Source organism: Arthrobotrys flagrans (assembly GCF_004000055.1).
Source record: "Arthrobotrys flagrans strain CBS H-5679 chromosome Unknown unitig_15, whole genome shotgun sequence".
Taxonomy (NCBI): domain Eukaryota; kingdom Fungi; phylum Ascomycota; class Orbiliomycetes; order Orbiliales; family Orbiliaceae; genus Arthrobotrys; species Arthrobotrys flagrans.
Window position 1 is genome coordinate 1411381 of NW_027137545.1, and position 23515 is coordinate 1434895.

The following is a 23515-nucleotide window of genomic DNA, read 5'->3' on the forward strand; positions in this document are numbered from 1 at the left end:
AAAGGTGCGATCATGCGGGACGATCGCAATCCTCAAGATATTTGAAGCAAGCTATCAAATCGAATCTATATTAAGCTGTTGTCTCTTTGCAATGAATCCGCGAATCCAGTGCAAATTCCGATCCGAAATTTGATTGCCATCTGTAAATGCAAATGCACGCACAGCCAATCTGGTTCCTGGGACCTGCATTCAATGCGATACGATCTAACATTTCCATTGTTTTATCACAAGAAAAAAAAAAAAAAAAAACCAAGCTTGCCAAAGAAGTGCCGATTAACCGTTTTTCTCGCATGGAACAACCCGCCCAGGTGAAACTGCAGAGTTCTACTATTACTAATTTGAAGAATCTAGGTGTTTATTCTCCGTTTAGTCGGAATTTATCTGCCGGGTACTACCCCAGGATCTCGGAATCTACATGCCGTCGATATATTATCGTTTCTCGGTAAATATAAGATGCGAGTAGAAGTAATAGCTGATTGATCGAAGGCATCCCCCAATGCTACACTCCGAAGCTGCAAGCGTTTTGGCAGGGAAAGCTTCAGACACGGGTGTAAACAAGTTTCGCTTCAGATCGAGACCCCTACCTTCGGCGCCATGCTCGCTTGTGCATCTGCCCGCCGATTTAGGCCAATTGTGCACAGCCCTGCCCCATACCCTTGTCGGAACAAGACACTAGGCGCCAAGAAACAAGTTCCAGTCGTGTTTCGTCGAACTTTGGGCTGTGAAGAACAAATTAAAGATCTTCTAGGCTGATGGCAGCTATGTTTCTGCACGACGAGACTAGTGCACAACCAGCCTCACGGCAGCTGCGAAAAACGGTCAAGACTGGACGTCAATATCAAAAGGAGGAATAAGCGAAGAAACCGGCCATCCGGCGTTCACCATTCGAGGTCCCCTGACGGACTGATGGCACAGACAACGTCAGGATGACAACCGCACCGGACGGGTATCCCAGCAGATCCTTGCCTGGAGCCTCCAACGTTTCACACTCTGAACACAAGCCAATTTCCTCTGCACACAGTCGATAACAAAAGATTCGATTCATAGTCTGCAGAAACATTCTGTAGCAGTATTCCAAACTCCGTCTCCGCGGGATAAACAGCCCTGGACAGGGAACAGGCCTCGTTAGACTAGGATGTATGCAACGCAGCCAGCAGCAAGCTGCAGGCAACTAACGGTCAATTGAAATGCAAGGTACCCGTGCACCGCCGGAAACCAAGAGACATATAAGGACCTGTCTTGGGCGTTTCGATATGTTTTCTTTCCTTCTACTCTTCCCTTCTACCAAGCAATTCGCTCAGCGTAAACCGTTCCTTTCCTTGTAATTTCGCTCGCCGGTCGAGATCACGTCGATCGTGATCACACTTTCCGTTCTTTTCTCTTCTTTCGACAAGAAGTTACTGGCTTTCTTCCCTTTCCGCTCCCCCGAGTAGATCTCGTCCTTTCTTTTAATCTGCTTAATTTGTTTTTAACAGAGCTTTGATAGCCCTTTCTCGATATATTTCAAGTCAATATGTATGTCAAGGACGTTTCGTCTCTTCTAGTACTGGCTGCTGGTTTCTCCAGTATTGCTCAGGCTAGCATAATACCTTCGGGTATCCACAATTATCTAGAGGCTCGCCATATTATCGAAGCTCGTCAAAACAACAACAGGTTCGGTGGTGGAAACAACGGGAACAACGGTGGAAACAATGGAGGCAACAATGGCGGCAACAACGGAGGCAACAATGGTGGAAATAATGGAGGCAACAATGGCGGCAATAACGGAGGCAACAATGGCGGCAATAACGGAGGCAACAATGGCGGCAATAACGGCGGTAACAATGCTCTGGCCTTAAATCCTGCTAATGTCCAAACTGCCTCTCAATCTACTGGGCAGCAGGGTGAAATCACAGAGGGCCAAGTCGAATCCGCTACGTATGTTTAGACTTCCTCCCCGTCGTTCAATCCTTGCTGACGCTCTTAATAGTGACCCAGCCAACTTCATCAACTTTTGCACAGGCAAGACATTAACCAATGGCCAGCAAAACCGAGGAGGTAGTTGTAACGGTATTGTCATGGGTGAAATCCCCAGTGCGGGCAACATGATCTCGTCCATCTTCATCTCCCCCAGGCACAACGATAACCTTCCTGCCGATACAGACTTTACTGTCCAAGTTCAAGTCAACAACCTCCAAGCTGGTGCTTTCACTAATGCCCAGGAAACATACTACGCCGCTCCACAGAAGCTGGCTGGAAATGGTAACATTATCGGCCACTGTCATATTACCTGCCAGAACTTGGGTAACAATTTGAACCCAAACAACCCGTAAGTGGAACCCATCCGTTCATTATATATTAAGAATATATTCTTAACATTGCGGCAGACCGGACCCAAGTGTCTTCGCCTTCTTCAAGGGTATCAATGATGCTGGTAACAACCAGGGTCGTCTCCAGGCTACCGTTACTGGCGGCCTTCCTGCTGGTAACTACCGATGCTGCACAATGAACTCCGCTTCCAACCATCAGCCGGTGCTCATGCCTGTCGCCCAGCGAGGCGCTCAGGACGACTGTGTCAAGTTCACTGTCGGTGGTGCAGGTGGAAACAACGGAGGCAACAACGGAGGCAACAACGGAGGCAACAACGGAGGCAACAACGGAGGCAACAATGGCCAGAACAACGGAGGCAATAACGGCGGAAACAACGGAGGCAATAACGGCGGGAACAACGGAGGCAATAACGGCGGAAACAACGGAGGTAATAACGGCGGAAACAACGGAGGTAATAACGGTGGCAACAACGGTGGTAACAATGGTAATCCTCAACTTCAATCCGACCCTACAACAGACCCTACACCCACAGAACAAAGCGCCCCTTCGCAGACAAACGCTCCAGTTGTACAATCATCTAATGCTGCTGCCCCCACAAACCCCACGACACCGCCAGTTACTGGCACCAAACCGTCCGGCGGGAATGGAGGTCGTCGTGGTGGACGTGGTGGCGCTAGCAGAGGCGGTCACACAAGAGGCCGCAACGGTTTCCGCAAGGGCCGTAATTAAGCCTTCCAGAACACTAATTCTCTCCTTTTCTCCTTCTCTTTTCACTTTCTTTCACTCTCCCAAACTCCAACGTTCTCCTTCTCTCCCAACAAGTATCACTTTTTAAAAAGATAAGTAACTCATTTTCATTTGTTTTTTCATTTATTTTTTTTAGGTCGAACACCTGCAAGGAACGGACAAAATAGACAGAACGGGCAAAGACGTCCAGCCCAAGGAGGCAACCGAAATCAACGGACTGGTGCTGGCGGACGACGCCAGCGAATCCAGGAAGTAGGTGCCTCGAACTCTACGATACCAGCCGATGCCTAGATTTCCATAGTCGAAATTTTCTATCTCGAAAAAGATGTTTTTTTTTCTTATAGCATTTCTTTACGATAACACTTTCATTTCTTTCGAATGTTTCTTTCGACATTTGTTTGGATTTCTTTGCATCGATTCGGAGTTTTTCTTTGACTTATTTAGGACGGATACCTACGGGCACAATACCCCATGGCCCCTTTTTTCTTTCTTTCTTTCTTTCAAACTTTTACACTTTTTTATTTTGTTAAGGGGATATAACTTGGGATACTTGGGGATTCTACGAGCAGACAGGGAGTGCAAGTGCTGGGAAGAAGGTTGCCATCTACAACATCATTACCTATCCAAAAGCATGTTCTTTGGGTTGGATGTCACGAAAAAAACCCTACTTTGGAAGAAAGCCATACTTTTTGTTTAATTAAATCTCTTATTCGTAGGGGATGGAACCGGTTTATTTTCGCATTCTGTCTCGACTCCTGTATATTTCTGAAGCCGAATGATACCAACTTTTTTTTTTCTGCTCATAACTTTTGCCTCCTGATTATCCCTAAAAGAAAACCTCCATGGAACTTCCCTGTGAAAATGTTTCTCTTGCGAAACACATTTGCGACTGCTGCAGTATCATTAGGAATCCTACGTCATAATTTTTGTTTCCTTTGGTTTCTCATATATTAAAAAAAAGTTTGTAAACCTTAACGCAATGAATTTTCGGCGGATGGTAAGGTTGCTTCTCGACCATCTGAATTACTCGCTCGTCCTGGTCATGAAGCAGATATGTTGCACGGAACGTCTGGCTATGGGAATGTTTTTTTGCTTATTTTGGCCTGGAAACTTCGCGTGTCTTGGCGGAAGCTTGACGTCGCAAGGGCGGTTTCAGGCGCAGGATGCGGCTAGGCATTCGGGGCTGCGCGACATCAATGAACGTGTGGCCGACTCGTGCTTTTATTTTCCTGCTTTAATAGTGGTAATTTTTGAGGAGGACATCCGTGAGGGCCCGAGAGTGTTTACATTCACGGGGTTGGGTGCTTTCTGGGTAAAATTGATTAATGCGTTGTTTATGTGTTATTTTACACCTGCCTAGAACACCGAAACGAGATAGTATTTCTGGTCCGCGATATTCTCGTTCAATTGTCCTTGGAGTATTTATTTATTTTTAGATGTCTGATTGACGTGGGTCAGATATCCTACACCTGATAGATGTGCAGAGTGCTTTTAAGCACTTGCTTTCCCATATGGTTTGCCTTTCGGAGCTCTCTTTTGCCGAACTGTATGAACTCTCCTCACTATTGCTGTAGGGGTCGTGACTCTGATTGTTGTTGTTGTATTTGGCGGACATGTACAGAACAAAGAAGTCGTGGTAAGGGTAGGTGGCGGCGTCGTACCGCTACACCACGTATTGCAAGTGCTCGTCAAGCGTCCGCAGCATACTGGAGGTATTGCGCGTGGATCATTAAAACGCGAAACGAAATTCAATGTGAGATAATATAATCAAAACTTACGAGGTACATCGTAGCAACTACTCGTTTTTGTACAGCTACTCGTGGGCGGACAAGTACAGGTATATTTGGTGTAAGGGATCGTGCCGGGATAGCTACTTCCGCAAAAGTTTACGCAAGCGGTGGAAGTCCTGCCGCAGCACGCTAGCAATGTGCAAGGTAGTTAGTTTAGGCTCGGAATAAAAGATTTTAAGACATGTGTGATCTAACCAGCATATGTCGTGCAAGTTCTAGCGGTTGACGAACAGGTATCTGTCGTAGTTGTAGTTGGCATCGGACATGCGCATACCATTGTTGTTGGGCTCTGGATTGGCGGTGGAGTAGTTCCCTCACAGTAGCTGGTGCATTTAACTTGGCTCATTCCACAGCAAACTAAGGAAATTTAATATTTCAGCCTATTGATTTATATTGAGTGTCAAAAATCCGGATAAGCTTACCTGGAAAGGTGCTGCAGGTGGATAAACTACTAACACATGTTGTCGAAGTGGGCGCGCAAGTTGTGCGACTGCAGGATGATATCGGATATGGTACAGTAGTTGGAGGAGGCTGTCCAATACAATAATTGGCACATGCGGTTTGTGTGTATCCGCAGCAGTCTATTTCATATTAGACATTAATGACTCAAAAATTAAACTTTGGTAGATATTGGCACATGGATACATACCTAAATATGGCGAACATGTCGAAGTTGTCGTGCAGCGGGAACTAGTTGGTGATGTTGTACATTCGCAAACGGGGAAGGTCGGACGGAACGGGGTTGTGGTAGTACTAGCGCAAGCGTTATAACTAACACAACTTGTCAACACCCTGTCTCCACAGGTACAGCCTATATATGGGATCCGAATCCAAGTAGTTAGAAGAATTCACACAAAGGCACCTTCCGGGGTTGGAATGCTAGACGTACGTGAAGTAGTACATGCCAGCACGGGCATGCAGTCGCGAAAAGTGGTAGTAGTAGTCGGAGCAGGAGTTGTAGTCGGTTCATCAGCATCAGGTATACATTGTGCGTAGTAAGGGTTGTAGGTAGTGCACTTGATTGGAGTATCGCTATAGTAGGGACTACATGTCGTGGGCCCGGTCCAAGCGATACCACCGCACTATTATGGCCACAAGTTAGCAAATATCGAGTGTATATTAGTGAATATTCGATCGTACTTGACCCCATAGAGTTTGTGACGGGGCTGGAGTTATTTGAGCTGACGCCGCTTTGAGTATAACTCCAATTATAAACAATATCCCGAACTTCACTGTCATTGCTATCAGAAATACTCGTCGGAGGTCAGGTATTCACTCTGAAGATTTATTAAAGCATAATGGTTAAAGTTTGATGCGAACCTCATTGCTATCGAGCTGAAACTTATAATTCATAGCCCTACATTATATAATGCAAAATCCATAGTTATGTGGTACCGGTGTCTTAACCAAGTCATCAGAGCTGCAGACCTCGCTAAAGGCTGATGTTGGATCGGATTGTGGGCCTGTGTAACCCGTGTCGGCTAATTACCTCCAAGCAAGGACGAGGGTTCGAAACTCCATAATTCGTCGAACGGATCGTATATTACCCATTCCGGTTTAAGATACCATGACTGCATGATATGGTATCTCTATCTTGGGCAGCAGAAATCGCCTAGATATTACGGGAAAACAAGGATACATAGCCAAAATAATTTTGTCAAACGTGGCTTCCAAGCCGACTCCAGTTATAAAAGTGCACTTTCTGGGCTACTGATACTCCCCAGGGTGCTAATATCGTCGAAGGCTTCGAAATAGGTACAGACAGGCCTCCCAGTAATGTTTCTCAAGGTTACACGGAAATTTCCGCGCAATTAATTTGTTTGGCGGATAAAATATTCAAGCATGTAAGTGCCTCCGGGAATCTGAAGGCTCAAGCTTGTTCACTCTTAGTGGACGGATTAAATCCCGGTTTACCAGCTCCAGTAATTCAGTACCCTAATCAATCCAGTTCTACGTGGAAAGCTTCGGGGCAGGTCGCTAAGGTAACAAGAGGTTAAGAGGGTGGATGTGGTATTTTGATACTTTGGTGTGTTGCTGAAACTCCGTCGAAGTAGCCAGATGACATTGACATGACTGTAAATTATTAAAATCATAACGCAATTTGCTTGTAGAATTAATTTCGGGTACCAGGTAGAACTAAATATTTCTCTTAAATCAACATCAGCCTTTCATGTTTTAACTAGACCGTGGTATCTTACAAATTTAGACGGTTGCAACTGAGTTGACGATTTTCGCAAGTATCGACGTTCTTATATATAGATAAGGTTTTACTCCCACACTTGCGTTACGTTACATTTTAGCGCTCGTAATTAATATTGAGTATCCAGGCGTTATACTAAGGATAATTGTGTCAGAGTTTATATTGACAAGTGAGGGTCACCTATATCTTACCTTAACGAGAGCTGCGTGGGCCGTTTTGTCTCCGGCGTTTCTTACTGTACGCCGAGCATGGTACTGTAGCTTATGTTCCCGGTCCAGTAGAATGACGCTATCTCCATAAACCAGCCGTGGAACCTTCAACACAGGGCAGGTACTCTTTTTCGGAGGTCCAAAAAGATTATTCTTGAATTCCTCCTCAGTATATGGTGACGCATACTTGTCGAGGTCGTCAATGTATGCAAAAATCTTTCTTTCGGGACTTTGTTGGATAACCGAGGTGGTCGAACTGCTCGGATCCATCTTAAATGTCTTTTTTGTAGTATCTAAATATAGATTTGAAGCTTCCCGGAGGAAGATCAACCCTAACTCCCAGCACCTACTTGGGTAATTAGCACCTGTTACTTCCTAAAGAACGATCTAAACCAGATCCGCTTAAATTTCCTCGGAATAATCATTCAAGGGTTATTAAGCAAATTCTAGGGTATCTAAGGAGGTAGAATGGCTTTAATACAGCCTCGTAACCGCTCGAATAGTCCGTGCGACTTTATTAATTCAAAATCCCACAAACTCTGTTCTTAAATTCATTTATCAACTTTCCATAAGACCCGCTAGCCTCAGTCTTGCTGTGATCGCCTAGACTGGATCCTCATACTTTATCTTCGTCACGCCACCATCTCTTATATTCTTAGAGCAAACCGATCTCTTAATTTTTAAAGGCATCTCTCGCTCTGCCGAAATCGCCTTGCGCTCGATTTGTCATCAATAGTGGACTGGTGTTCCTCCTGACCTGTAATCGTCTCTGCTGGTTGTTCTCCTTTTAACGGTAGGTTTCAGGCCTTTCCCAAACTGTCGCGATATCTTCCAGCTCGTATACATAGAAATCTTGACTGTATATCTAAAGTTGCCCTGGCGTCTTATAAGCTATTCCAACAAATTCCGAGTTCGGATATTCAACCGGAGCGGGTTTGTGAGATTAACTACGGCAAAGCAATTCACGAATTCCTCCCAAAGAACGAAAGCGGCATCACACATATAGATTTATTTGCACACATACACAAAGCGAGCAATTGGCTCATATTCCAAGAACGAGCTTTAGATATAATTTTTGAGGCCCGAGCTGGCTGGCACCGTCGCTTCGATTGTGCGGCTGCCTTTAAAATGTGTTGAATGGAAAAATTACCACAAACTCGACCGGGATGATGAAGATGCGGCCAACGGCCTGATCTCCATCTTCCCACCCCTTCGCGGCCGTTAAGCTTCCCTCTCTTCTAGAGAGCAAAATCGCCCACAGGATGCACGATCATAACGGTAATACCTTTAGTTTTATATCTTCAAGCTTACCTACTAACGTTATCGCGTTGTAACTACAGCTCACAAACTGCTCGCCCAAATTCCACTCACCGTCTCACCGTTCGCCGGCCTCCCCACCTCCATAACCCTCCCATACGATTACGTCTCTCTTCCAGTTTCCCTCCCCCCCCCATCATCCAGCCAAATCGTATCGCCGTCAGGCCAATCCAGCATCTCCCCCGACCAACTAATCATCGACTGCGGAAATCTAGCGGCGCATTTAACGAATGAAGCCAAGACCGCAAAAGAGGAGATCGAGAAATGGGTGAAGAGTATTGAGGAACGAGAATTAATGGAGAAGAGGAGGGTAGCTCCGGGTTGGTTGGATACGGGAGTTGTAATGTTGGAGCCTACGAAAAAGGCTGGCACGCCGGTCACCGGTGGGGCTGCCGCATCGTTATCGATGTCTGAGCCCAAAGTACCCGGAGTTCCTGTACCGGATGGATACACAAACCAGGTTACGAGTCCCGGCGAAGAGCTCGATAGAGCTTTTGGTGGACTTGGAGTCTGAAGCTCGAGACTAGGCCTGAAGCCTGGATCGGAACGGCAACCTGAATATGACGTCATCGGGTGGATGTAGAGCTATATACCGATCCGACAATACCGACGCTCAGAAGATATACAAAAAAAATCAAACAGCTGACTATATAGACGTTCTCCGGGAGCATTTTCGCCGTATGTCAAGCTACTCGGAGTCGGCGGCTAGAATACCCAATGCACGAAGCTGTCTTGAACGCCCAGAAGGACCCTCTCGGCAGGCTCTCCATTAGTGATGAAGCATCATCAGGCATAGAAAATTCTATGCCATGAGAAGGGCTATCTCGGTCGCATAAAACTTATCTTCGTTGGAGTTACGGTGTTTTGTGTACATGGCCCCTTTAGATCGAATTGAGATACCTAAGAAGATACGGAGTAGCTTTTGAAATACAAATTCCGATTTATTGTCTTTTGCCTAGCCCTATGAATACAAAACTTTTACCTGTGAAGTAACCTGCAATCCAACCGAGTAGAGGGGTTGGCGCTGGGCATATAGAGGGCAGGCGGTTCTTCGCTTAAGCCCGCTTCGCGACACCTCTCCCGACCTCACCTCCTCCAACCACCGCTCCACCACCTCAAAACCCACGATCCCGAGCTTCAAACAGCTCCGGCTAGCCCAAGTTGCCGGCGACTGGCAGCCAATGCTCAAATAGTCACAATGGACGACCCCACAGTGGAGGTCACCGCCCCAGACGACGATAACAATGCTCTCGAGAACAAAGCTGCCCCATCATACATAGACTTCGACATCTTCCTCGACTCCGAATTCTCGCCCTACTCGTTCGCAAATACTCTCATACACGCTACGAACAATCTCTCGGATACGACATTAGATCTAAGCACCCCTCTATCGCGTGTGCTCTTCGACCTTCAGGAGATCGATACACATATTCACACTCTAACCACATCATCCGCCGAACCCCTCCTGACACACGCCAAAGTCTCACGGGATAACTCCAAGCTGTTAGTCGACAGTATTCGTGAACAACTTACCCAGTTATCCGCATCATATACACGTCTCTCTCGAGAAGTCTTGGACCGTCATGATGTTACGAAGCCATTGAATACCGTCGTCGAGAACCTAGCACGAACAACACGTTTACTAAGAGGATGTACGCGATGTCTCCTACTCGGACGACAATTGGAGGTTCAATTGTCGGAAGCTATTCCCACGGGGACGACAGATGATCCTAAAGGACCTCGGAGACCGCGAAAGGAAGATCCAAAGGCGCTGATACGCGCGGCATATACCATCGTCGAACTGCGACGAATGTACTCCAATGCCACCGGCGAGGCTCCCGGTCTAGAAACTCTAGATGTGATGAAGACACTCCTAAATACAGTCATAACCCCAGCGGACCGAACGATCAAAGCCCGAGCCCAACAAACAATCAAAGAATTCAGCTTTGCTTCCTCGTCGTCGTCATCTTCCGCTCTCTCCGCGAGCACGGACAAAGAGCCAACAACCTCGGAAACCCGTCCCCGGGCTACAGCCGCAATCCTAGTCCTCCACATCCTCTCCCCGACATCATATACCCCAGGCACAGGTTCCGCTTCAGCATCAAATGCCAAATCTCCAACAAGTCTCCTAACATCCACCATAACTTCCTACCTCCAATCCCAACTCACAACCTCCCTTGCGTCTATCAGTCGAAGCTTAACAACCCTCTCCACTCTCGACAGAACATTAACCGAGGTCTCTACTAGAGCGGCAAATATCGTAGCTCTCGAGAAAATCTTACAATCAATCCCCGCGAACATTTCTACAAACCCATCACAACTAACCTTCTCAACCCCTGCATTCGACCCAGCGTCCGGATTGTCAGATAATGCAAATAATGTAGATCCTTCGGACGAGGATTCAGAAGATGAAATAACGGAATCGGGTGGACCTTCTTCAGCGAACAAGAAGGGGACCCAAGAAACCCTTCTAACCCCACTTCTCTCTTCCTTGGACACTCCGTCTCTTACAACCCACTTCTTCAGAACTCTAGCATCGAATCTAGATCCCAGAGTTCGAGAAATAATGGCTAAGGGCGGACTTGCAGCGAAGAACCTGAGGGATGGCAGAGATAAAGTCAGAAACGGACTCAGAGATTGCGTTATCCGTGGGGTTAACGCAGGGAACGCAGCTGGAAGTTCCTCAAGTCGACCAGGTAGTACTGCTCAAGATGGGAAGGGACTCGAAGGGCTTGTAGGAATGATGTTTGGCGCAGTAGCGAGCTTGGGGAGATGATACCCGGGAATACAAGATCCCCTGTTAAAGTACCGTCGTTTTTTATCATATGGAAGACACATCGCAATCTTACGATATCGGAACCATCAAAGCATATTAAGGAATTGATTCGTATACCTGCCATTAGCATAAAAACTCTCAAAAAGTGACCGTTGTAACCCGGGACGCTAACGTTACGGCTCTAAAGAAACGAAGCTCTAGAGCCAAAAGCAACCGCATTTATCAAAACACCAATACTACCTGACAGGCTTCCCGTGTCCCAAAGTAACACCAGCCAAAGACCCAATCAACTTCCATGCCCTCCTGCTCAGGCCTCATCCTCCTTCTACCGTCCCACCTCCCCCAGTCCCCATAAACCTCCCCTTCAATAACTCCAACCTCTTTTCTAGCAGTTTCAACCATTCCGAACCCCGCTAGGAACCCAGGAACCACAAATCCGGCCAAGCAACACCATAAAATTCGAATCGCCTGAAAAGCCGTCCACGGGTTCTGAGTTTTTGACCTGGTAAGAACTACCATGCGATTCCAACCATGGCTCTAAAACTGCCGACAACATCTGTAATCATAAAGCCCTAAACTCGATATGTCCGTAGGAAAACTTCAGCTGTAAAGATGTATCTACAACCGATCGGCCCAGCAACCAATAACATAAGCGTGAAAGTAAGCAATGCCATCTTCCCAAATAAAGGAATACGCTCCCAAAGTGCCGCGAGGATGATAACACTAGCTAATAGAAACGTATTTGCCAGCAGAAAAAGCCGTTTCCGACCCCATCTATCGACGAGTAGACAAAGCAAAACGTAGCCCCCACCAACTCCTTCCCCCACCAGAGTTGCAAGGCCACCGGTAATGCGAGATATATGCGCCGATATAGCGTGGTTGTCGTGTCGCCTAAAATTGTACCCGACGTCCCAGAGGATTGTGACCATGTTCATTAATATGCCGTAGAAGCATGCCCAACCGAAGAACTGAATGGCACAAATGTATAGATGTATTTTCTGGTACGGTAAACTTTTGCGAAACGGCCGAATGGGGGAGAAACGTGAAGATAACACGGGAGGTATTATCTGGGTGTGGAGCCATCCGAGAAGACTTCCAGTGAGCTAACATGGCCGTCGAGGTTGACAACAAAAGAACACCGGATAGCAGACGCCTGCATTTACAAACGTAAGCACCAATTTCAGAAATTTTTGGGGAAGAAATAGAAAAAGAAACACTGTTAAGGCTGGCCGTTTTTTTGTTAAAAAAGGAGAATTTACCAAGATCCACCCAAAACTGTGTTACAATCCTCTGAGCAATTCGAGGCGGCCTTGTCAAGTTTAGACTTGAAAAGCCAAACGCTACCGATGCCAGCCAATGGTAAGCTACAGTATCCCAAAGCAGCATTTGCGTTCACGTATCCCATACAGGCGCCATGAAAACACGGTTGCAATACATTTTACATTTATAATTCTCAGCTGCCTCAGAGTCCCAATAACTAGGTTCGCCATAGTAGTATTCGATTCCTCTGGCTCGAAAGGTCTAGTGCTGCGATCATGATCACGCTCGTCGTTACCGTCACCGGTAAATCGCAGACGACGGCCAGCCATGAATGAAGTAAGGATATTCTCATTTGCTTCATTCCCAAGCTGTGATCGCATGTCAATGACGTTGTTGAAGAATGACCGGACTCGCTCCATTTCGATTGAGTTTCCGCGCTAGGGGAATTTGTAGTAGACTTTGATGGACGACTTGAGCCCAGCCCCCTAGAGATGGATTCCTCACGGACGGGGGTCAGTGGTTTACGGCGGTAGTCTCAGGGCCACATAGTCCTGTTAGATATATATTCGGGGCAGATATGTCTCGGAATGTGAAAGTTTGTCAAGGAAGGCGAAGGAAGGAAGATTCGAACTACAACCTCGGAGAGGATGTGGAAAGATGGAAGGGAATAGAAGTCAGACGCCCTTGCTCTTTAAGAGCCTACCATATTTGATTTACAGCAACATTAATGCCGAATAAACTTTGGCATTTCAGGGTCTTGAGTTCGCATCTACGTTAGCTTAATATGAATATAATCGGCCTTCTGTCATGGCTCGAGTATTCAGGTAGCCCTAAAATGTAGCCTGAGTCGGTATAGATATCAAATTCAAAGGCCTCGTAGTTTAAGTGGTAAAACACTGGGACACTCTCTGGCTAATCACCAGATTGAGTACTAGTTGCTGGGCTGACATGGGCTCTCCCCGTGGACGGTTACTTCTATGTACCCAGAGCTGACTGTTCGAATCAGTCCTTGACCATAATCTTCTCACTTTCAAATTTTTTTTTTTTTTTTTTTTTTTCGAAACTTCATTTTTGAATGCAAGGCATATCATGATCGCTTTGTCGTGACATCGTCACTTTGGCAAAGGTATACCACTGAGCCCGTCTTTAAAGTTTTCAGAAAGCTTTGGCTAAAAGTCACCAGGAGCCGAACGGCCCGTTGGCCGTTAGGTAGTAGTTAAATTCTTATAACATGGAAAGGTGAGCTATAGTTGTTCTGTGGATTCGAAGTTCACCTCGACAGACTTAATACTTACTAGCCTCGCGCGACAGCTTCCACGAAGTGGTCACATACTTAAGTACCTATCATGGTTACAGCGCCACACCAGGCGCGGTCCAACTACCAAATTATTAGTACCAATCAATCCAACTAAAGTAATTCTAGATATTATCGGAGCTTTGCTAAATAGTTTAGTCCAATTTAACCCCGAGAACTAGAGCTTAACCTAGAAAATAGCCAGCGATAACATGCGACTCCAGACATTAGCTAGGCCCAAAGTCTGATTTCAAGGAATTCGGATGTGGTATGTTTTGCGTTGTTTCTCAAAACATCACCTTCGACATTCGAATCCAACTCCTCGAATGTTCGAACGACAACTTCACGACCACCAAAAGAGGAATATCATCACGCTCACCACCTCGTCGCATACCGGTACCCACTGCCTCGCTTGCATCAAGTTATCATCACGTAATAACCCGTGCGCTCTTTCGAAGGCCCTTGCTTCTCGCATTAGCTCCCTGGCACCAACATCAATTGCCCTGTTGCTAAACGAAAAGATGCCTCCCAAGAAGGCGGTAGACAAAAAGGAGGTCCCGAAAGCCAAGGGGGACGAAGGTGTGTACAATTTCCAACAGCTCTCTAATTTAGACTCAGAGTTTCTTGATCTCCGATCGAATCCGAGAGACTCTCTTTGCACACAATATTCCCAACTCGCCTCGATAAATGCCTGAAAACTCGCTTGCTTGCCACTGTGCATCCATCCACTATCCGGCCAAACCCTGTCTCTCTCAGTGCGGGGTTGTTGGCTGCAAAGCATCTATATTTGCATCTCAGCATTTGATTCGTCGGCCAGCGACTTGCATTTGCGAGCGGTTCCGTGCTCTTTCTAGTTTTCGAAAGCTTGGTCGTTCTCCGTTTCGCCTCCACCCATGGCCTGACCGCCCGTATGATCCCTATTCCCTGCAAGCCCAAGCATCGGGCCAGTAAGTATCTCCTCATTATTGTGTATAAAAAAAACTAATATTGGATCTCGTTCGCGGGATGCTCCAAAGACAGCTCTGCCTCATTGAGCTTTAGTCGAAGCTGCATATGCACTGCACGTTCCTTTTTTTGGTTACTTACTATCTGCAAAGCATTGCATGGGTTTGCTTGCATGCCAAATGACACACAAGAAAGAGCAAAGCAACAAATTTCGTTGTCGATATATCATATTTTCTCTTTGCCTGGGGATGTTTTTTTCTTTTTGGTGTGATGGCGTCGGCAGGAATAATCTCCGAGCGTTGGAGACGAAGCTGGGGCAGCCTGCCGCCCGAGGAGAACCAGCTGAGGTCGGGAAGAGGGGAAATTCCAAAGGGCTGAAATTTTCCCTGGAAATCTGGCCCACTGTTGCTAAAATAAAAATAAAATAAAAATCCTTTCTAATCGGTTTGCTTTTATTGAGCAGCCAAACACCCAATGTGAATATACTAACGCATGGATTCTATTTCAGCCGTTGGGATGATTCTAGATTACCTACAAAAGCAGAACCGCCCATATTCGGCTACGGATATTAGTGCCAATTTGCATAACGCGGTTACGAAGGCGAATGCGGCAAAGCTACTCAAGGAGTTGGGTGATAATGGAGATCTAGCGGTTTGCGTCTCTGGTAAGAAATAAAAGGCTTGACATTTTCCAAACCCTCCGTGTTCGATCGACGAATATACGATCGACGAGGACAAAAGGGTTTCTTTAAGCTGCCCGGACCGGCCGAATACGAGCGAATGACTATTATTCATGACGCCCTTGTGGACTTGGCTGACTCGCTGGATGGTGTGTACAATTCATAGGGAAACAAACGGTTTATCATACTCCTCAGGTAAGAGGGTCGGAACCATAATGATGACAGAGCTCTCGTCTGGTCTGTGCATGTTGCAGATGTTGCAAGTGGATGTAGCCAATTCGAGGTCCTGGGCAGCCAGGGCTTCCCATGGTTTAGAGAAGATCAGGTATAGCGGGAGATCCTCGCCGAGGGCCCAAATACTTTAGCCAAAGTACCCCCGTCAGCAAAGGAACTTATCAAGATGTACCCCCTACATCGAGCCTTTGTCTCTAGATATCGGATTGCGTCTCCACCATCAGCTACACCCTCACCCCGGAAGAACACCTCGGAATCCGGCAATAACCTTACTATTTTCCCCATGAAGCCCGACCCTTAGACAGGAATTCTACTATCTACGAAATCATGAACAAGATTAATTAGTGTTTAATCACTTAACAAACATGTTCGGCTAACGGATGATCTTTTCTAGGACCCTGATGACTTTGCTTCACCGGAAGAAATCGCGGACATGAAGGCATCGGTCGAGGGTATGAAGGAACGTACGTCGACACTAAAGGCTGAACTAAAATCCCTTCAGGTGACACTTCAAAAACTTCGCTCCATGCCAACTGCAGATGATCTCAAGTCTGAAGTGGGCACCCTACGGCAAGAAGTCACAGACCTACGCAGCCGTCTCGAGCCTTTGCGTAGTGGCGATGTGAAACCGATATCAGCTGAGGAGAAGCAAAAGGTGCAGATGGAGGTAAAGAAAATGCAAGGGTTGTGGATCACTAGGAAGAGGTGGTCGAAGGAGTTCTTCGAAGCTGTTACAGACGGTATGGGCGGTGATGTCAATCCCAAGGATCTAAAGGTGAGCTATACCCACCCTTTTCATAATATGACCACCTTAGCGATAGCTATCCCTCGCCTTTTGCGACCTTCGATCGCGATTCTTTGCAAGGGGTTTCCTATTCCACTACATTTGCCTCGGTGTGGATGTGCCTTGAATCGCTAGGAATAACTTGCCCAGAGGATGCATCGAGTATAGTGTGTACAACCCGGAACATTTCGACTATCGAGGTTTCACTACATACGAACGGTCCACTTCATTCACCCACGGTCCGCCACCACCTTTCCTTTATTTTCATTTTCACCAAGTCAAAAATCGGTCCCATGGAGCTTTCCGGCGAGCTGGTTGTTTGTGCCGCCGGAAGCACACCACCATCCCTTGTCCCGGATTATGATTATCCCACCAACTTTCGACATCACCAATCATACCTCTTCCTACCTCATCATCATCACCTCTCCTTCGCTTCCCCTCCATCCTTCGTTTACGCTGCTGGATGCATCAGCCCTTTCCTAAATCCCTCATTCCCTTGCCAACGAAATTAACGAGCCCTATGTAACCCACTTATGTTGTGGAATGCCTCAAACCAAAAAAAATATCTGCAGCCTTCCGTCGGTTGTGCTCCCCCAGATTTTCGGGAGATATCTTGTTCGTGTACCTTGGTTGTGTTCTTGACGAAAAAAAAGTCTGTCCCTTCTTTCATCCCACGGTGTCTTCAACAAGACAGCCAAGACTTGGGAAAGACTGTAGACGGTTACCATGCCGTTTAACAGTAACGTTGTACAAGACAGCTTACATACACATTCCCCTTTTGATCGCTGCTTCCACTCAACTTCAAAATCACACATTCCAAATTAAGTTGCTCTTAGTACTAGGAACTGACAATATTTGAATTTTCGGCCACCGCGATAGGAAACCATCGGTATCGATGAGCCGGCTGAAGTCGAACAGAGGATCGATATGTTGAAGGATACCAACCGAATCTGAATAATATCTATCTTCGATATGCAAGGAAATCGAAGGGCCCCGAGCATACGTATACACTGTAGGCTGCCTAATTGAGTGGGTAGCTGCAGATTCTCGTATTGATGCCTCCCGTCTGGCCTACTGCATCATCGATACTTCCCAACCACCATTCTATTGCTTTTGAGGGGTCGAGGCTAGGTTTTTGATATATTCAACTTATATCAGCGTGGAGTCGTTTCTCTCTCTATTTCCTTTTTCTCAAGTCATGCACACCGACCTGTAGCAAGCCTACTGCCATAGCCCGGTTTGGTTTAACACGCATGTCGTAGCAGACCTGGGTTTTCGAGATTAAATGTCATTACCGTCACGAACTGAGGCTTCTTAGGGTATTCCAGTTCTAGTCTTCCCAGCTCATGTTTCATATGGAACTTCCCCCTCGAAAAATCACCTGCTCGCAATTCTTCAAACGTTAATATCCTATCAGGTTTCTACCTGATACTGCCAAACTACCAACCAATAGATATTATATTTCGCGTTAATGCACGGTTTAATTAAACTTCGTTGAATATCTGCAAGTCTACGTAGACCACCGATAATAACCGTCTATAAGCTGCGACCAAGTCAGCCCTAAACCATTCAACCCAATGGATTTCTATCTCTCAAAGACACTTTCGGTTTCCCGTGACACGGCCGTTAGAGTTAATACACTAGTCGGAAAATGTAAGACACTTAGTTCCTGAGTAAAATATGATAGATTCAATTGTAATTGCAATACTGACGTGTCAGTATTGTATTCCCTTACCGTTCTCCGCGAAAAATCACATGTGATAAACTTTGATAATCAATTAACCCCTCGCATCCCATCTCATCTCACTAGTGAACCATGAAAACTCAATTTAGAGGGGCTCTTAAATTCTTATCGATATCAATCTATATGGTGGAAGTACAAGTCATATGATCCCGCCTAGAGACTCCGATATTTCACGGTGGATTCTGGACAGATACGACGCTACTAACTCGGGATGGTTGACAGCCCACGCGGCCAGCTCTTCGGCACGATCATGTACTAGCTAGGGTCATTCGATCCGATCCACGATTTCCATCGCTTTTCTCTTGGAAGTTTAGGAGATCTTTCGTGGAATGTACTGAGAGGTACTTGAAGCCGACTAGCCGGGAAGTTTCGACTTAAAGTTTTGACCAAATTAATGCACTTCGGCTCAATCGGACGAAAAATGAACAGCCTAAAGATCGAAAAGGCTAGAGTCGAGCTCTCGGACCTGAGAGCGAGATCAGGCTTGAGATGAAACATAACAGGTTGGAGAAATTATCGTCTCGAGGGACGACTTTTGTCAATGATCGTTGAGATGCAAACATGTTATGAGGACAATCAACAAATTCAGCCGAAACATGCAACAATCTCAGGCTTGAACCGTCAGTTGGGTTGGGTTTAACGCCAAAAGTCTGACGACAGCTGCGTATTAACCGGAGTTAACGAGAGCATTGCTTTGACTATTTCGCAATTCCCTTATCGAGTCGCGATCATCAATACACGAATATCAACGCCAAGATTGAGCCTAGCTTCCCAGCCAAATTCCCCTCTCTTGCTGTCCCACACGTGCGACAAGCGCCTTTTCACAGGGTGCCTTCAGAAGCGCCACCAACCTCACAATCAATCGGATTTTGAGCTTTGATCTTCAGCACCAGCGCCAGATCGGGATTTTATTGGAAAACGGGGTTATTGGAAAGGGTGTGAATCGCAGCGGCTGTGAAGTTCGGTTAGGCGGTGCTTCGTCAAATAATCATGGTCCGGATTCTATCAAAATCTCCAGGGATGGATATCAAACTTTGCATTGTCGAAGGGAAAAAGTGGAGATTTGGGCACCAAAACGAGACAAAGCTGCAGCAGCGTCAGACCTCCTCCAGGATCTCGATCATCGAGAGACCGTAATACCTATGATCCGTGTACGGGACAGCAAATACCAAGCCTCAGCCATCCTCCCTATATGAGTGGAGAAACTCAAATAGCAACGGAAAATACCATGGAATTCTTTCGAATCATCAATATCAAGCCGCTTTATTCTACGGTATCCGACGAATGAGAACCAGGAATTCCTGGTGTTTTCTGCGCAGGCTGGTAGTTACTTCACCCGTATTTCACGAAAGCAGTTGAGCCGCGTGTAGTGCATATAAGCACATGCACATGCACCAACCCTTGTAAAATAATTTCGTAGATTTTTTTTTTAGGTCCAAAAAGGACACTCACCGATGATATCTTGTTCGACAAGGATTTTTAAATAGACTCTTCAGAGTACTCTAGGGGTTTAGTGTCAACATTAGGGTAATCGGTCGATCGCGGCCAAATGTGACACTTCAAACAAGAAAATTATAATTGAATGGTCGACGTCAGCAGTGAGGCTTGAGACGGTAAGTTATACGTCTAGATGCTATGTATCAAGAAATCGGAGAAATCCGCTCCTCACAAATAGAACACCTGTGCAGAAGCTATAAGGCAAATGTCGAATTGAAGTCTAGAGATATGATTAAATGCATGATTTGATCAGGAAAAAACCTCCAAGCGACAATGCAAGATTGTGTTGGAACCCCTGTCTGTTCTCAAATACCACGAGTGAAAAGCGATTGGGCCTTAAATCGATAGCATACCCCGCCTTACGAGATTGCCAGCAGGGTACCTGTAAGCTCGTGAAGTGATGAACCCAAATTTTCGGTGCATGGACAGGGTTATTGCATACAGAAGGCCCTTGCTTACACGAGTGATACCTCCCACGGTCCAGCCGATTTTTGAGATTCGAATACGAAATTCGAGGTCAAAATTGTATGTTCCACCTTCTTTTCACGTCGCACATGCTTTTTGACATTTCGTTGTTATATTTCCAGAGATGAGATGTGTGGGGGCCTAGAGAAACGGAGTAATCAAGTTTTGGGCTGGAGATCTCTGGAAAATCTGTACTTCAGACGAGTAGATGAAGGGATATAAGAAATATGCAGGTAAGATTTTCGACCGTGTTATTTCATGGCAATTTGGTCCTTGGTATCGATGGATTTCGCCACCATTCGTCGGAGAAATGGAGGTATGACAAGACTATGAACTCTCCATATTGATACTGTTTCTGTAAGTACCGACTAAGTTTTCTTAATAATATATGATGAATCCAATTTGTGACAGAGGCGAGTGGCAATCGGTTCGCAATTTTGACCAGACCAGCCGATCTGATACACCGTGCACACTCTATCCACAAACCGCAAACCTGGAGCTTGTTTTCAACTTCGGCATGAACGATTCGAATATCTGCGGATTCTTGTTTTTTCAAAATCCGTACCGTCTCTCGTACGACAAAAAAAAAAAAAAAAAAAAACCGGCGGCCTCCGTAATGCGATGCTCATCGTCTTCAAATCCCAAGAATACGGTCTTGAGGATTTGTGGAGCCGGTGTGGCACACCAACTTTCGTGAAACGTGCACACCGCAAAGCCTGCCAGCCTCGAGTATTTTCGGAGACAGAATTAGACAAGATGGGTTGACAAAAACGTGGGTGGCATAGTAATCGAAGAGGTCGATGATCAGCCCTAGCTGGGCTGCGTGATCCACAGGGTACTACAAGCTATTGAGCCCAGGTGCATTTTCAACTTGGACCATGGTGCGTTGCGTGGAGGTTGCAGCTCTGAGATTATATGGGCCATGATAATCCTTTAGACGGACTTTGGGGTTGCAATCCTTCGATCCAGTGCAGCGCCAACGAATATCGTTACCTGATTTCTAAAATCAACTACTAAAACTTGAGATATTTTCTCGAAATGCCAAGTATTTTCAATAGAACGGCACCTGCGCCACCAAGAACGTGTGGCCGACTCCTTTGAGGACACCTTTTTTCTCGAAGTTTGGCGTCGATAGTGGGCCACTTGGTGTGTGAATCGCGTCATGTGGGAACGCCAGTGAGCAGGCGAAGGTCCACTGTTGATAGCGATGCGATGCCGACGTTCCCCCATTGTCGGGATAGCATGAATCAATTCGAAATCGGGGTTCCTTCCGGAACACGGAACGCGGCTTTTTTGTCATTTCGTCCTGTCGCCTTTTCTCCTCCGTTCACATAGTTGCTTGAATTTCTCTATCACTCTTGCCTCGTAAATGCCTGGGAATTAATGGTCCCATGTTAACTTTCCAACAAGGAAACGTCGTTAACGAGAGCTGGGAACCTGGCACCAGGAGGGTGTGGGAAGAATTCATGTGACTTGCAAGCGGAAGCATGCGGGATTATGAAAGAATGCACTCATAACATTGCATAATTTAAATCTTCGATTGCCTAGGCTTCGTCGACGTCGGTAAAGTTTGAGGCTGGGGTCGCGCAGAGTGGACAATTTTAGTCCGTGGACAGCGATAGATGCTACTGCTAGTCATCGGAACTTCGAGGCGAACCAAAAGTTGGGATGAAAAGGCAAAGCTCCAGACTACCTTTGTCTGGTTATCATTGTACAAGCAAAATCACAATGTGGAGGTCCTTGTGATAATAGCGAAGACTGGGTTTTGTATGCATAATAGCGGTTTTAATATAGCGAGCTGGAGGGATGACCTCGAACTCAACCGACCCCTGCTCATAAGCTCTAATATTGAATGGCTAGCACGGGAGATGTGCTGTCCTGAGAACAAGGCAGCAAATAGGAGACCTTGAAGCAGCCCGTCGACACGACGACGAAGGGAAGCTACATGCATCAATGGCATGGCAAGTGCATTGCGCCGCCGCGTACTCCGGACGCTTGCTGTGAGCCCCTATCTATAGCCTATGTATGTAGGAGGTACTGCGGTTTGTAAGCGAAACGGAACAAGCCTAATATAATTTATCTTGCAGATGACGATGCGCAAACTGGAGAACATGAACACTTCTGTGCATTTGCATTTGATACTTATCAAGTTTGAAGGAAAGGAAGGGCAAATGCGAATCAGCTTACCGTTGCATCATCCTCCGCCCCCAAAAATATGCTTAGCTGAACACGGAAGTAGCTATTTGTATCCGTCGGCTGTTAACTTTGGTTCGTAGATACATGTCAGAGAGATACTCGGAGTACGGGACTGTATAATTAGCAGATATCATCTGTGGGGTTTGTGACCATGACCCGGACTTGAAGCTGGTCGACGGCAGGGGACAGGCAGCAATAGTATATGTATTAAGAGGGAAATGAAATCCGGCTCCAATGGTTAGTGAAGCTGAGAGATAGTCGATATTTATCGAGAGCTTTGTTATAGTTCCATTCCGAATAACCTTGCATCTTGCTCTACACCGTGGAGGATACATTTGGGAGCTCAGCCCATAGTCGTCTATAAACGTCTGTACTTGGTCCAAAGCAACACCACCACAAAAGTTGATATCAAAAAGAGTAGCTGGCCTTCCCACCACCCCAACCTTCCGAAGAAAAGCCCAAATCTGCACGATGATCTAACCAGTCACGAAGACGAAGTTTTAGCTTCGATTTCAGAATCAAGTAAAACCGGGCTGAGACAGAAAAGAAAGGAATAGTTCCCAATCTGGGTCTTCCCGGCACGTTGTCGAGAAGGCCTGCCCGAAGGCTCCAGCTTTATCGTCTACATATCGAGCAGCTGTCACAGGCCGCAAAAGCAAAATGCACATTCGCTGCAGGAAAAAAACTAACGAGCTAATAGGAGCTTTTCGTCCTGTTGGACATTTGATTGTACCACTTTTACGTACTCTCACGGATATAACGTCCGCTGGATAAGACCCGCTGCACAGGGCAGGATTGCACCGAAATCTGGGGTCGCAAAAGGAACGATCTGCTGCCCGTTTCCCTTGGATTGGACGTCACATACGAGTGTGGACGGCCCTGTGAAAGCCGTGGGAAAAGGTAAAAAGGCCTGTGCAAACTGTGCATGAGTCGCCCAACCTCAGAATTCTAGCTGCAGCTATCCCGCGGCATCGTGACCGGAACAGCAGGTGCACCTTCGTCGGTCTGCCAGGCCAGATCAGCGATCTAACATATCAAACACGGCCGGCTCCTTCGCACCGTGAAGAA

The 23515-nt window shown here is 46.4% G+C and overlaps 4 protein-coding genes across 4 annotated transcripts; all 4 read left to right on the plus strand.

The window, feature by feature from the left end:
- Positions 1-1513: 1513 nt before the first annotated feature.
- On the plus strand, positions 1514-3039 carry DFL_000354 (uncharacterized protein; the record flags this gene model as incomplete). The annotated part of the gene is made up of 3 exons (XM_067632492.1): positions 1514-1917; positions 1970-2308; positions 2367-3039. The coding sequence occupies 3 exons, from the start codon at positions 1514-1516 to the stop codon at positions 3037-3039; spliced, it is 1416 nt and encodes a 471-aa protein (XP_067494885.1).
- Positions 3040-8518: 5479 nt separating this feature from the next.
- DFL_000355 (uncharacterized protein) lies at positions 8519-9087 on the plus strand (the record flags this gene model as incomplete). Its single annotated transcript, XM_067632504.1, has 2 exons — positions 8519-8534; positions 8597-9087. 2 exons carry the CDS (start codon positions 8519-8521, stop codon positions 9085-9087), a joined length of 507 nt encoding a protein of 168 aa, XP_067494886.1.
- A 684-nt stretch (positions 9088-9771) lies between these two features.
- DFL_000356 (uncharacterized protein) lies at positions 9772-12137 on the plus strand (the record flags this gene model as incomplete). Its single annotated transcript, XM_067632515.1, has 4 exons — positions 9772-11307; positions 11739-11854; positions 11943-12009; positions 12099-12137. 4 exons carry the CDS (start codon positions 9772-9774, stop codon positions 12135-12137), a joined length of 1758 nt encoding a protein of 585 aa, XP_067494887.1.
- A 3227-nt stretch (positions 12138-15364) lies between these two features.
- On the plus strand, positions 15365-16672 carry DFL_000357 (uncharacterized protein; the record flags this gene model as incomplete). The annotated part of the gene is made up of 4 exons (XM_067632527.1): positions 15365-15512; positions 15694-15722; positions 16156-16536; positions 16583-16672. The coding sequence occupies 4 exons, from the start codon at positions 15365-15367 to the stop codon at positions 16670-16672; spliced, it is 648 nt and encodes a 215-aa protein (XP_067494888.1).
- Between the last annotated feature and the right edge of the window lie 6843 nt (positions 16673-23515).